The sequence below is a fragment of the Aythya fuligula genome, chromosome 1, assembly GCF_009819795.1.
Source record: "Aythya fuligula isolate bAytFul2 chromosome 1, bAytFul2.pri, whole genome shotgun sequence".
In the NCBI taxonomy this organism is placed as follows: Eukaryota; Metazoa; Chordata; class Aves; order Anseriformes; family Anatidae; genus Aythya; species Aythya fuligula.
Window position 1 is genome coordinate 86,927,796 of NC_045559.1, and position 12,895 is coordinate 86,940,690.

Sequence of the window (12,895 nt, forward strand, 5' to 3'; positions counted from 1 at the left end):
TTTAGTAGAGGGGAGGAGTGGAAAATACCTGGCATTTGTCAAGACTGCTGAATCTGTTTCAAAGCTGGTTGCTTGGTATGTCCCAAGCACACACTCAGCACAGAAATAATGCTGGGTTTGGGAGCATGAGAACCTTAGGACTAGCTTCACCCTGCTCCTAGCCCTGGTTCTTTCTGTCATGTGATTCCCTGCAGATTTACAGGGGCTGGGAGGTGCTGTAAGACCATGGGCTTCCTGCTGGCACTGCTTCTTGCCTTCTCCTCTGAAGAATGTGTTTCTTGAATAGGAACCTTAGTCTGAATACTGCTTTCACTTTGTATCGCATTCTAATAATACCACACGAGAGACACAAAATGGCTTTGATCATAGGGAGTAAATGCCACCAAATATTCTTCTTCCTGCAGCCTTTTCCTTGCAACATTAAAAATTCATGGGCAATAGCAGCTTCATCTTTTCAGGACTTAGCTACGTCAGCAGATGGGGAGAGTGGGCAGGAATACTAGGTGATGTTGATGGACAGAACAGGGGTATCCTGACAGAGCTGGAAGCAGGAGAAATTTGCACTTCATTTGCTTATGCCAGGTCTGTCTGAGGTCAGTCAGATTCACTGTTTGTTTCTCACTTTGACGAGCAATGAACTTACTGGAAAATTGCTGTAATTCAGTTAAATGGATTTGAATTTGAAGGTATGCCTTAATTTCCATATCTGCTTCATTTTTCCTGAGTTATGCTCGTTCTCCAGCCAAGAGGAATTTACAGGGACTGAGGGTGAGAGGTAAAATTTCACTCTGGAGGTGAAATCGCAGCCCCACTGAACTCAGTGGCAAAGCTCCTGATTGTACTGGGGCCACGATTCCTCCAAGGGGCCTCTGCCTGTCAAGGTCTCTCTTGACATCTGAGACGCTCTTAGAAGTTTTTAATGGGGAAATTCTTTAGGTTTTAGGCTCCTTCTACCACAGACCCCTGTCAGATGAGTATGTTTTAAAGGCTAAGACTTCTGTAGGTAACTGCCTGAATCTGGCAGCATTTTCTTACCTGTGAAAGGCTTTCCTACTACCTCCTTTGTGATATGCCCTCACCACCCAGAAAGCACCTTCACTAAATGATTTTTTGCCATGTATTCGTCTGACTGAATGTAAAAGAGGTTGTCCTACCCGAAGCTCAGAGACAGATGCTAGAGGGACTCAGAGCCATCCATTTCACAAATTCAAGCCCTTGCTGGAGTCTGACTTTCATTTGGCAAGGGCAGGGCAATTTATTGCAGACAGAATATTTTGAAAGGGTCTTACAGACAATGACTCACAAGTAATCAGTGACACCTATTCCATGAGGGCACCTGAAATAGCCTCACCCACAAATACCATAAGTTTGGTATCTGGGGTTTATTTACCAGTCCATTTGTATATCAGAGGGCAAGTAATGAAGCATGGAAATGACCTACTCAGAGCTTCTCCTCCTCATCAGAGGTTTTGAGGATCTTTTTTGGGGGATTTTTTTTTCCTGTTACCCTGCTGCAGTCTGATCCAACTGTAGGGATTTTTTCACATCACCTGCCTTTGTTCCACCAGCTGCCAGGGTGCTCTGTCCAAGCTGCTCTTTGTCCTCCTCTGATCTCCGCCTGCAGGAAGAAGCTAGCAGGCTCATTACATTATTCCAAAAATACCGGTGTGTTGTATAAATTAGGAAGGTAATGAAGTGTCGCTGAAGACCAGGACTGTGCACCAATCCCCAGAGGTTTCACAGGAAAATAAAATGCTTCCATTTCTGTTTGGGCAGTTGGCTTAGTCATTCATAAACCCCAGCAAGCTGCTGGATCTAACAGGTTGCTTGAGCTGAGCAAATTGTTGTTAGAAGGGGATGCATTTGCTGGCATCTTGGGGGTTGAGGCTGGGTCTGAGAGGTTGAATTCCCACAGCTGCCTGTGTCCCCCAGGAGAACACCTGCCTGTTCTTACTCTCACCTGCAAGCTTTTAGAAATGCCCCTCAGGCCTCTGCTTCAGGGAGCTGCTTCAGGATGCATGGGTCACTCATCCAGCCCATCTTTAATGTGGTGCTCTGGCACCTTGGCTCTGCCAACAGTTGGGGCTTCTTGCCAGAAGAAATGGGTGAGTTTTCAGGGCTTGGGGGAAGTAGCTGGACAGGATGATCTGAGATGTCCCTCCCAGCTTTAAAACCTATTAGTATGGCTGTCCTCGACAGAAACAGGACATGGATGCAGCCTAGAAAAGGCAGAGAAACTTGAAAGTATGAGGATAAGGAGAAAGGAGAAAAAAGCAGAAAATAAGTGTGGGAAAGGGGAATATAAAAGCTGAAGTGTTAGGAAGTATATGTCAAAAGAATAAGGCAGTAACTCTGCTCTCTCTAATGCAGGGTTGGCTCTGACTTGTAGTCTATAAGGTGATGCTTACTGAGTCTGTGGAAGGGTTCTTCCGGCTTGACATCTTGGAAAAATGGACATTTTAAGAATATGTTTTCCTCGTTTTCAGATCTGAACACAGTGAAATGATTGCAAATGTTTTCAGAAGCTTGGATTGCAGGCAGCTCATAGTTTCAGCGGGACCCTTCTCCAAATTTTTGCATACGCATTTATCTCTCAGCTTGTTGAGCGTGAGGTTTCCTGACAGTGCCTGCTCTCCTGATAGCATCACAAATCTTGAGAATCTTTCTTGTCTCTCTGAAGGCCTCGGTTTAAGTTTCATAAAAGCTATGTGGGAGCTTCTGTAATGGACAAGAAAACGCTCAGCACAACAGCCTGCTGCACTCTATTTTTCACAATAAAATTAATTCTCTGGTGATGATGAATGTGTAGCATGTATCATTTCAGCAAGACTTCGGAGCTCTGTTCCGAATCATCACTGTCAGAATGATTATTCTCATCCATTAGTATTGTGTGGAGAGCTCCACGCCAGAGCAGGTCATCGAATATACAGCGAGGCTCAGCAAAACGGGTTTCACCACCTCGGAGTCGTATAGGATTCCTGTCTGCTGTGATCGCAACACCCTCTGCAACTGCCAGACAGTCATTTTGGGGCCTGTTAATGAGCACGTTAGAAATAAATCACAAATTTGCCTGGTGTGTTTTCTAGACTGTGGCTTGCAGGGACTGTTTTTTTTTGTTGTTGGTTGTTTTATTGCGCTGTCAGACCGCCTCGCAGTCTTTGGTGCTTCATCCTTTGAATCCTGTTGGAAGCTCAGGGTGTGCTAGGATCTCCCCTGTGGAGATGGAAACTTTGACACGCCCCGAGAGACAAGACAATTTTAAACAGCTAAATTAGGCATCTGCTCTGAAGTGCCCTCAAGAGAAGATTATTTCTCTGAGGGCAGAATGAGTCTAGGGAGATTAGCTTTTTACACCTTTGTGAATGCCTCATTAAGTAATTTACCCAAAGACACGGCGGAAATTGGAGCTGGAGGTCTCCCAAGTCCTCCTAGAACATCCCAACCATCTTTCTGCTTGGATGTTGGGAGGGACTTGTAACTACTCAAACATCCTTCTGTCAATTCGGTCCTAGTTTCTTCTGTTCATGGCCGTGGATATTCACCAGCCCTGGGAGGAATGTTCTGGGGGGACGCCAGGCCTAAGCAGATAGAGCTCCCGCCTTTCCAGGCATTTTTGTGGGAAGTGAAGCGTTTAAAGATCTGAAGGGTTTGAAGCCTGGCTCCGCCTGACTCATCAAGTGTTACTTGACATGGGTGAAGCGATGATTTTACTCCCAGATGTATAGAAAACAGAGATCTTGAAGCTATCTTCAGTGAGAAGGACAGACTGCTCGCCTCGATTGGTGTCCCTTACTCGCGTCGCCATGTTTGAAAGCACAGGTCAATGTGTCTTGTCCCCATAAGACAGAGCCGGGATCAGTTCTCTCCCTGCTTCCAACACTGTTATCAGCCTTTCCTGGGACAGGAGGCCAAGCCATTTACCACCAGGGCCACCAACTCAGCTGCTCAATGGTGGCCTCCAAGCCGCGCGGCCTACCCTGGTTTTGGAGTGGCTCAACACTCTCTGACCCATGGCGGCTGCCAAGCCCAGCTCTGAGGTGGCACTGGGGAGGACACCGACGATAGGTGATGTATTCAGGGAAAATACAGCACCGTGTTTCCTTTACTACTCAGTGCTTCTATGCTTGTTGCATTTGTAAGGCCAAAAAGGCAACTTTTTTTTAAAAGTGAAGCTCTCCCCACTCCTTGCTCCTCAGAAGTAGGGAGGACCTGTTGCCAGTAGTGACTTCACAGTCCTACAAGCACTTGCTGTGGTGGGGACCAGTAATTAAGGCCAAAAACCAGTTGCAACGCTAATTATTTAATGCCACCTGGTCATATCCTGCTGAAAAAGTCACCTTTGGGCTGCTGTTTTCCTCTTCTCCAAGCATCAGATTTAGCCTTTAACTAAAGGCGAAACTTTCTGAGAAGTCTGAGTGAGCACAAAATCCATTTATCCAGTTGAACGAGGTTTTCTCTTGCAAAAGCGATAAGGGTTTTCCACCCAGGCAATGCAGAAGCAGATGAACTTCAAAACTCAAGGCCTCACGTTTAGCTGGTGGAAATCAGCAGAGCTTTGTGAACTGCAGGGGTGATACGTCAGCTTAAGGCAATTGAGAACCTGGCCCTTGGCCTCTAAATTGTCCACACCGAGGTGATCGATTGTGAAGCCAGATCGATTGCATAGTAACAAGGTTACAAATTGGTGAAAATCAGCTATTGTTCTTGTACAGGAGGAGGTTCTGTTACAGCTCAGTGACCACAGTTACAGAGAGGTATTGTGCCTGCATGTTTTCGCCCACCGTTATGACCTATCTGTGCGTGCTCCTGAGGCACTAAATCCTTCTTCCTGATGAGGTCTTTGGTTCAGAGGAAGCTTGGTTTGGTTACATTATATGCCCTGTTATGTGTCTCAGGACTGAGCTGAGATTCAAAAGATCTGATTTTCAGATATAAAAAAAAAAAAAAAGATGGATTAATTTATAGAATTGCAAAGTAGTCATAAAAAGTGTTTTGTTTTTTTTAATAAAGTACATACTGAAAATGTTAATTCTAGTATGAAAGCTATCATATGCTTGTATTTCCTCAGACTGCAGAATGTTTCCATATAACCTGTCTTCTGTAAGTGCCTTGGGGATCTGAGTAAGAGGCATTGATGTTTCAGCCTGCATAGGATGCAGTTTGGTAGCCAGCATCCTGCCCTCAGCAGACTATTCTTTCCAGTTGCCTCATGGAAGTGTCCTCCCCTTCTAGCTGACTCTTTGGCTTGGTGTAGTTGGAGGCTATTGTATCAGGCAGGTATGGCTGGAAGTATGGATGGAGTACGGCCTAGGGGAATTCTCTGAGTCTGAGGAGAAGGGGATTAACCATTCAAAGCCCAACCTCTTCCTCAGTTTGCCTGTAGAGGCACCTGCTGCATTCAAAGGCTTTTCCACCCCTCTTCTGGCCCTGCTTCTCCTCCTCCTCTCCTCCTCCTTTGGCTCCCTGCATCCCAGGAAGCAAAGGAGAGTGGAACGTAGATGCTTAATACAATGGATGCAGCCCTTGGTCATCAGGGCAGAAATGTGTGCAGGTACAAGAAGGATGAAAGGAAGGAGACATCATCCCTGCCTTGCCACAGTCCCTTAATCTTCCTCCCCATGTAGTGAAACCCCTTTGTCTATTCATGTTCCTCTCCATAACTCCTCTGCCAACGCAACAAAGCTGTATTTTCTCTGCATGCCTGAGAAGCTTTGGGCAGGCTCTGCTGCTGAGTACAGTAGTGTATCTTGACTAAGCATTTTATAGCTCACAAAAAATCATATGTTGTCGCTCAGAATTGTAGATACCCTGTATTAAGTCCCTAGGTGCCTGGACTCTGCTGGCGGAGCAGTTACACACTCCCCTTACAGCAATCGTGTGGGACATGAAAGAGTCTGGAAGCTTGTGTGTGTGAGCAGTTTTTATATATATATATTTTTTTTTTTTCAGAAATGTTTTTTTCCTCGATTCTAGTGAGATTTGGGAACAATTCACCAGTTTCAGCGTGCTTGGTAGTCATTGAAAGTCCAGTGACAACAGTTGCCATTTTGTGGCTGTTTGTGGAGAGAGCTGATGAGCTCTCCTAGAGGGCAGCCAGCCCCATCACACAAATGGCTGCTGCAGCTGGCATTGCCTGAAGCTTAGTGGGTGACATCAGTAGTAGGGTGATGGTTGGACCAGATCATCTCGAAGGTCTTTTCCAGCCTTAGTGGTTCTGTGATTCTAAATTTTTGTTGATGTGTATTTCCATAGCCAGCCTGTGTCTGCTTGTGTTGCTGTTTTCCTATCAGCTTGCATGCAGAGCTATCCTGTACCCACAGCACAGAAACACAGACAGCTCTGTACATCTGCCATCCAGGCGTTCCTGCCGTGCCTTTGGTGGTGCCGTACAACCTGCCCTCATCAAAGGGTGTTGCTCTAGGCCAGCAGGGTGTCATTTGCTCTGGAGCTGGACAATAGGATACCTGTAGGACTGGGCTCTGTCCCATCCATTCCTCTACTGCATATTGGCAAAATTTGGCTCGCCTACAGGGTATTGGTAAATGGCGTTAAAAGGTGGCAGGACACGTTTGTGGTGTGCTTGGGCTGATTGTTTACTTGAATTTTCCCTCTGGGTTTTAGAAGGTAGGAAAGTTAGAAGGCAGATCTGCTGTTTTCATTATCTGCTTCCAGCAGGGGGAGATGGGTCCAGAGAGTTATTTCTTCTGGGAGCACAGGCAAAAAAAAAAAAAAAAAAAAAAAAAAAAAAAAAACCCACAACGTTATTTATTTTACTTGTGAGGATCTCTCTTAGGATTTGTGCGATTCCTGCTTGTTTGGACTTTTACACCCAAGCAACCCTTTACTTTGACTTCTGTATGTTTCTAAAAGCAGATATGGCCCATCAATTTTGGTGGTGTTTTTCTCCCCCAAGGTTTACAAGACACTCAAGGGAATTTCATCCTCATCTCCCTGATTATTATGATTATTATTATTAAATAGGTATGCTAAGGTGGTTCTAATGAGGATTGTATAAATGTCTAAGAAGATAAAGACTTCACTTCTTCCATCTCAGTAGGGAGGGGCCTTCCTGTGGTGCACCCCATTTTGTAGTCCCACCTTGAGTCAGGATGTTAAAAGGGGTTTGGGGGCAGGATGCCTGCCTTCTCTCTCCCCCAGACCCCCTCTGTCACTCTCTGTATAAAACATATTGGTGCCACTTTCCACAAGGTATATTTAACTAAGCATTAAATTTAGATTTAACTGGATAGTTATTGCCTCCTAAGTAAATACTCTGAGATAAGGAAATATTTAGTGAGCTCTAGCAGTTGGGTGGCAGATGCTTCTTGCATTACATAATAGTTAATCTTCAACAAATATGTTTTCCTTACTCCACTGGCATTTAATTAACATACAATAGCTCTTATTAGATGTAGATGAAACATATGTGGAAGACCCTTGTAAAATGCATCCGTGCAACCTTTTGGCTTGGAAGAGGGGTGCGTTTCCATCACTGGGAACTTCACGTGGGGCTGGGTCTCGTAGCTGTACTCATGCTCTGCAACAGGAGCACGGAGGTGTCCTCCTGGTGGTGCCTGTTGCATTGCATGTGGGATGCCACCAGTGCCATGGCATCTCTGTGGTGCTGCCCATCTCATTAGATGGGCATCTCACTGGTGGCTGCCTACCAGCAGCATGGTTGTCTTCAAAGTGACACCCCAGATCTCTCTCTGCAGGAGTTTGGGAATGGATTAATGCCCTGCTCCTACTTGTTGCTCCCCTTCTCTGGTGCCACCCACGCCAAGTCTCCTGTAGGGGAACTATCTGAATCTGCTTACTCCCTTGGCCCGAATACAAAGCAGTCATCTCTTTTGCCACTGCTTGCATGACACTGGAGCAGGGGTGTCGTGACCTTAGTTCTTAATTTGTGGGCTTTTAACACATGAAGGGATTGTTTAAGTACTCTTAGACAGCACGGCCTTTCCATACCGAGACTGCAGGGGTCAGTTCCTAGGGGTTCAGAAAGGACTGGACGCATTCCTGGAAGAAGAAAATCAATCCAGGGCCATTAACTACAAAGACACTGCCACTGGCTTGGGACATGCCACAGCCACCAATCACTGGAAATTAGAGAAGTGCTCGTGGGCAGCGTCACTGCAGCTCGCCTTGTGCTCCTGCGCTGGCTCCAGGCTGCGCTCAGCGCCAGGATGCAGGGCTGGGTGCATCTGGTCCCGAGTGGCCCTTTGCAGGACGTGGAGCCAGTGCTTACATCTCTTAACTTTTGGTCCACCGTGTCCCCAGGAGCCTCCAGGGCCAGCAGTGAAGCAGGCAGTACGGAGGACATGCATTTTCCCCTCCCGCACACGCATGCAGCAGTGCTGTGACCACACAGGGCAGCACCTCATAGCAGAGCTCCCCCAGCTTTTCTTGCACCCACGTCCCCGGACACGTCTCTGGCCACCCCTCTTTGCTCCCCCATCCCCGCTGCCCCCTCCCAGCCCCAGAAGGGGTTACGCCAGCCGAGCATCCCTCGGAGCATCCCTTCATCCCTCCGGCAGGCAGAGGAGAGCGGGCTGGGGGAGAAAAGCAGGCAGGCACCGTCAGCAGCGAAACACACGGCTCATTCCTCTCCATTAATTTAATCTCCCTTCTTCCCCTCGCGACGATGCTGGGGATGATGGTATGTGCGCTCCGGGAGCCTTCCCGGTGGGCAGCGCTGCCGCAGGGCTCCGGGCTCAGCTGTGGGTGCTGGCACTCGGGGAGGACAGGCTGAGCATTCACACTGCGGGCAGCTCAATACCAGCATTGTCTGCCGGCCATCCAGCCCTCCCAGGCTGGGAAAGGAGCTGGGGGGGAAGGGAAGGACGGAGAGGAGAGAGGGAGGGAGGGAGGGAGGCGGAGGGAGCGATGTGCAACTGTTTAGCTGGGGAGAGAAAGTCTGAGAGGGGGGATAAAAAAGAAAAGCAGGGTTTGAGGCTGCAAGGGCAGTTGCCAATAAAGCTCCTCTTTAAATCAGCGAGCTGGCGGCTTCGGGCCGCAAAGCCAAGTTGTTTGCACTTTTGGCCACAGCTACTTTGCACCCTCCCTCCTCCTTCCCTTTTCCCTGCGTTTTCTCTCGTCGATATTCCCTGTATCGTCCTCCATCCTTCCCACCCCGCTCCCTGGGCCTCCCTCCATCTGCCTCCCCTGCCTTCTCCCTTCCTTGCTGCCTTCCTCTCCCTCCATCCTCCTCTTCCTCTCCCATCCCCTTCCCTCTCTGCCTCTCCCTCTCCCCGCTGCAGTGCCCCCCTCCCTCTCCATCGCCTCTCCTCTCCCCTCTCATGCCCACGACCACGCTCGGGTCCCACCGCAGAACCGTCCCGGGGCGATGGGGTTGGTGGGGCTGGGGGCTCGGGGCAGCGAGTGCCTGCTCCGCGCTCCCCTCCCGCGCTCACTCCTGCTGTGGAGCCAAGCCGCCGTGGCTCAGAGTACGGCTCCCTCCCTCCTCCTCCTCCTCCTCTTCTCCCTCCTCCCTCCCTCGCTCCGCCTGGGAAAGTGGGTTAGGAAGGGAGCTGGGAGGCTGCACAGCCACGCACTGGAGCAGGACCATCCACACGCGCAGCCAGCAGCACAGGAGCTGGGCTGTTCCTTTTCCTTTTATTATTTTTTTAATTATTTTTTATTTTTTTTCCGCCTCTCTCCATCACTCCAGACGGGTTGATTTAATTACGGCTATTTTTAAATTATTTTGCGACCTGACTCGTGCGTCGTTTTGATCTACCTTGCCGGCACGCACGCTCCTCTCTCTGTTTGTTTTGCTTTTTTTTTTTTTAATTGAAGGTTGTGCTAAGACTTTTTGGAAAGCCTTAAAAAAAAGGACAAGAGGGGGAAAGAAGCCAGCGAAAGACTGAAAAGAGCAAGAGAGAAAGTGGCAGCTGAGGAGGACTGTGAAATCACCTCCCCTTTCTGGGGCTGTCCATCAGAGCGAGAGTTGTACATTATTACTATTGTTTTTCTTTCTCCATCCATCTATCCACATACTCGTGCAGAGAGAGAGAGAGAGAGAGACAAGTACAGACAGTGAAACTCAACGAGACCAGCCATGGTAGCAAGGGCTCAGCCTGATCGGAAACAATTACCTCTGGTCCTACTGAGATTGCTTTGCCTTCTCCCTACAGGGCTGCCAGTCCGCAGCGTGGATTTTACCCGAGGTACCGATAACATCACCGTGAGGCAGGGGGATACGGCCATCCTCAGGTAGGGCATTTTGCCAACTTTTCCTTCTCCGTTCGTGTGTCTTGTTTCTGTGTCTGTGCACCCTATGGATGCGATGCTCCGTACGCGCGTGTGTGTGTGTGTGTGCCTCTGTGAAAAGCGTGCGTTGCTGTACGGCTCGAACTGCAGCAGCAGCTGCTTTACAAACGGGCTCCGCGCGCGTGCTGGGGCTTTAAGACCCCAAATTGCAAAGCTTTTGGAAGCCGTCTGCAACCGCTCTCCTCCGCGTCGTGCTCCGGATCAAAAGAATTTCGGGGGGGGGAGAGATCTGTTTGTGCAGCCGGCGCTCGCAAACGTAGGTTTCCCACCAGCCCTGCAGTATCAATAGAGGAATCGAAAAGGGATCCAGCTGTGCTTGCCAGATGTTGCATTGATCTCCCCACACTTCTTCTCCTACCTCTGCAAAAACTTTATCCCCGGTGCCGCAGGAACTCCCGGGCAAGTTCTTTGGGGGAAACTCTGCCTTTTTAATTTTATTTATTTATTTTTCTGCCCGGAAGGGAGGGGAAATGGATACAGCTTTTGAAAGGTTGGGGAGAGAAAACAGTGGAAGAGCTCCGAGGTCTGCACAGCTTGTAGCCCGTTTGCTGGGTCGGTTTCTTTGCAGGGTGTGTGAGGAGGATGTCTTTGCATTTCCCTAGCCATTGCACAGGGTTTCTTTCCAGAGGCAGTCCTGAGTTCTCGGGCTTTTGCTTGAGAGCGTCCCAAATAGCTGCAAGCCGGGCATCTTTTTCCTGCGGGTTTGTTGTTCGTGTTCTGCCGTGCTCAACTTACCTTCGGTAACTTCACTGCTGAAGGAGAACGCTGCGCGTGTGAGTGTGCACACGCTGTATATTACGGCTATAAAACTCCTGGACTCAATGTAAAATAACTCTGGGATCTGTACGAGGAGCTGATGGTGCACAAACCCTGAAGCGTCAAGGGAGCAATTCCCCAGCAAAGCTAACAGCAGCCGCAAAGTTTTCTTTCTCTTCCTCTGAAATAAATCCTGCTAGATGCCACCGAAAGGCCTGCTGCAGGATCCCCTGCGTCCTGCATCCCTCCCGTTTAATGACAGCGGGGCATGTGAGCCAGGAAGATGGGATCGGGGACGAAGGATGCCAGAAGAGGGATGTGTGTGTGTGTGTGTGTGTATCGCTTCCCTCAGCCCCCGTGTGCTGGGTTGTTTTGATCCTGGCATATCCGTTCAGAGCTCCCATTCCCCAGCTCTCCAGACTTGTTAACTCGCACGTAAGATTTATCCACACGGAGTAATAGGATTTACAGGGTAATTCATCTGCCTTGCATACGCGGTGGAAAGGGGTTTAGATGCGACACGGCAAGCACCTAACAAGGGGTGTTGCCTCTGACTCCAGGCTCCTCTCCCTTCCACCCAGCAGCAATTCATACGTCCCATTAACCCTTTTCTGGCGGGACTCTCAGCTGCCTTATCCCATATTTTTTAAAGGCAAATCCTTTCCATCAGTCCCTAGCTTTGGTCAGGCAGCTGTTTGCTGGCATATGCCTGGTACATACAGCAGCAGACAAGTCATTAAGCTCACTTGCCCAGCCAGGGGTCACTGGATTTCTATTTCCCACTTAACCTTGGAGCTTTTGAGTTTATCTAAACACCGTGTGCTAAAGCTGCGTTTGCAGCAGAGCAGGGCCGAGCGGATGGCGGAGACGCCGCCTGCATGTGCTGCCTGCAAAGCGTTTTGTCAGCAAGCCGAGCGGGGCTGCGTGTGAGAGTGGTTTCCGTATGCGTGTTTGGGGAGCCTGGCTTGCCAACCTGATGTCAGGCAGTAAAATAAAACATCTGAACGAGGTGATCCAGCTGTGTCAGCCAGATGTGTGCCAAACCACACAGTTCACAGGAGCAGCACACCTCCCAGCTCAGTAACTGCTTGCCCCGAGCAGTACGGTGCCTCTGGGGTTCCTGGCAGGCTGCACTGCCATCAGAAGTGGCTGTGGGCAGTGCATGGGCTTCTCCTGCCTCAGCTGCCTCTCTGAGCTCTGTAAGCAGACCTGGCTTTCCATGTTTCCTAGGAAAGGAGCTCGTCTCCCTCCCTTTCCCTGGGACCAGCCTCAGCTTTCTAGCAACTTTTTTTCCCTGCTCCAGAAGAGAGAGGACTGCCCCACGGGGCTTGAAGGTGGGGAGGTTCCCCTCCATCCAGGCCACTTGAGGTCCTGCAGGATGGCATTTCAGTCCCGCAGTTTTAAAGCCAGGCTCTGTTTGCTAGCTCCCCCCTCGCCATCTTCCCTGCCCCTCCGAAGCATAACTCACTCTGACAGCCTCGTGTTTGAAAAACTCCCGGCACCTTGCTCTCCGTGCCTGCAGATCCACCAGTGGCAACACAAGGGGAAGACCTAGCCGGGGAAAAAAAAAATAAAAAACATGAGATGATCCGTATTGACTGTGTGCTGAGCAGATCTTTACCTCCACAGAGAGATAGGTAAGGGATACAGAGATGCTATCACCTGCCTTTGTTGTGTTTCTGCTTCCGAGAGAAGAGGCAACACGCAGCAGCAGCTCACCAGCGCACAGGAGCTCCATCCTGTAGCTTGTAAGGAAGTGAAAATGTAGGAGGGAATAAAAATGGTATGTAGTTGGAGAGAGTTGAAAGCGATGTACATCATGATAACATTGCCAAAAACATTTTGTTCATGCACGTTGTGGTGCGGA

General features: G+C 49.2%; 1 protein-coding gene across 3 annotated transcripts in view; it reads left to right on the forward strand.

Annotated features, from left to right (window-relative positions):
- LSAMP (limbic system associated membrane protein) overlaps positions 1 to 12,895 on the forward strand; it is an 873,680-nt gene that overhangs the window by 603,107 nt on the left and 257,678 nt on the right. For 2 of the 3 annotated variants that reach the window (XM_032181789.1, XM_032181807.1), the window contains exon 1: positions 9,514 to 10,215. In XM_032181789.1, the coding sequence (XP_032037680.1) occupies positions 10,061 to 10,215 (155 nt within the window). In that variant the 5' untranslated portion in view covers positions 9,514 to 10,060. Of the gene's footprint in view, positions 1 to 9,513; positions 10,216 to 12,895 lie in introns of those variants that run through there. The other variant, XM_032181799.1, reaches the window with a different exon arrangement.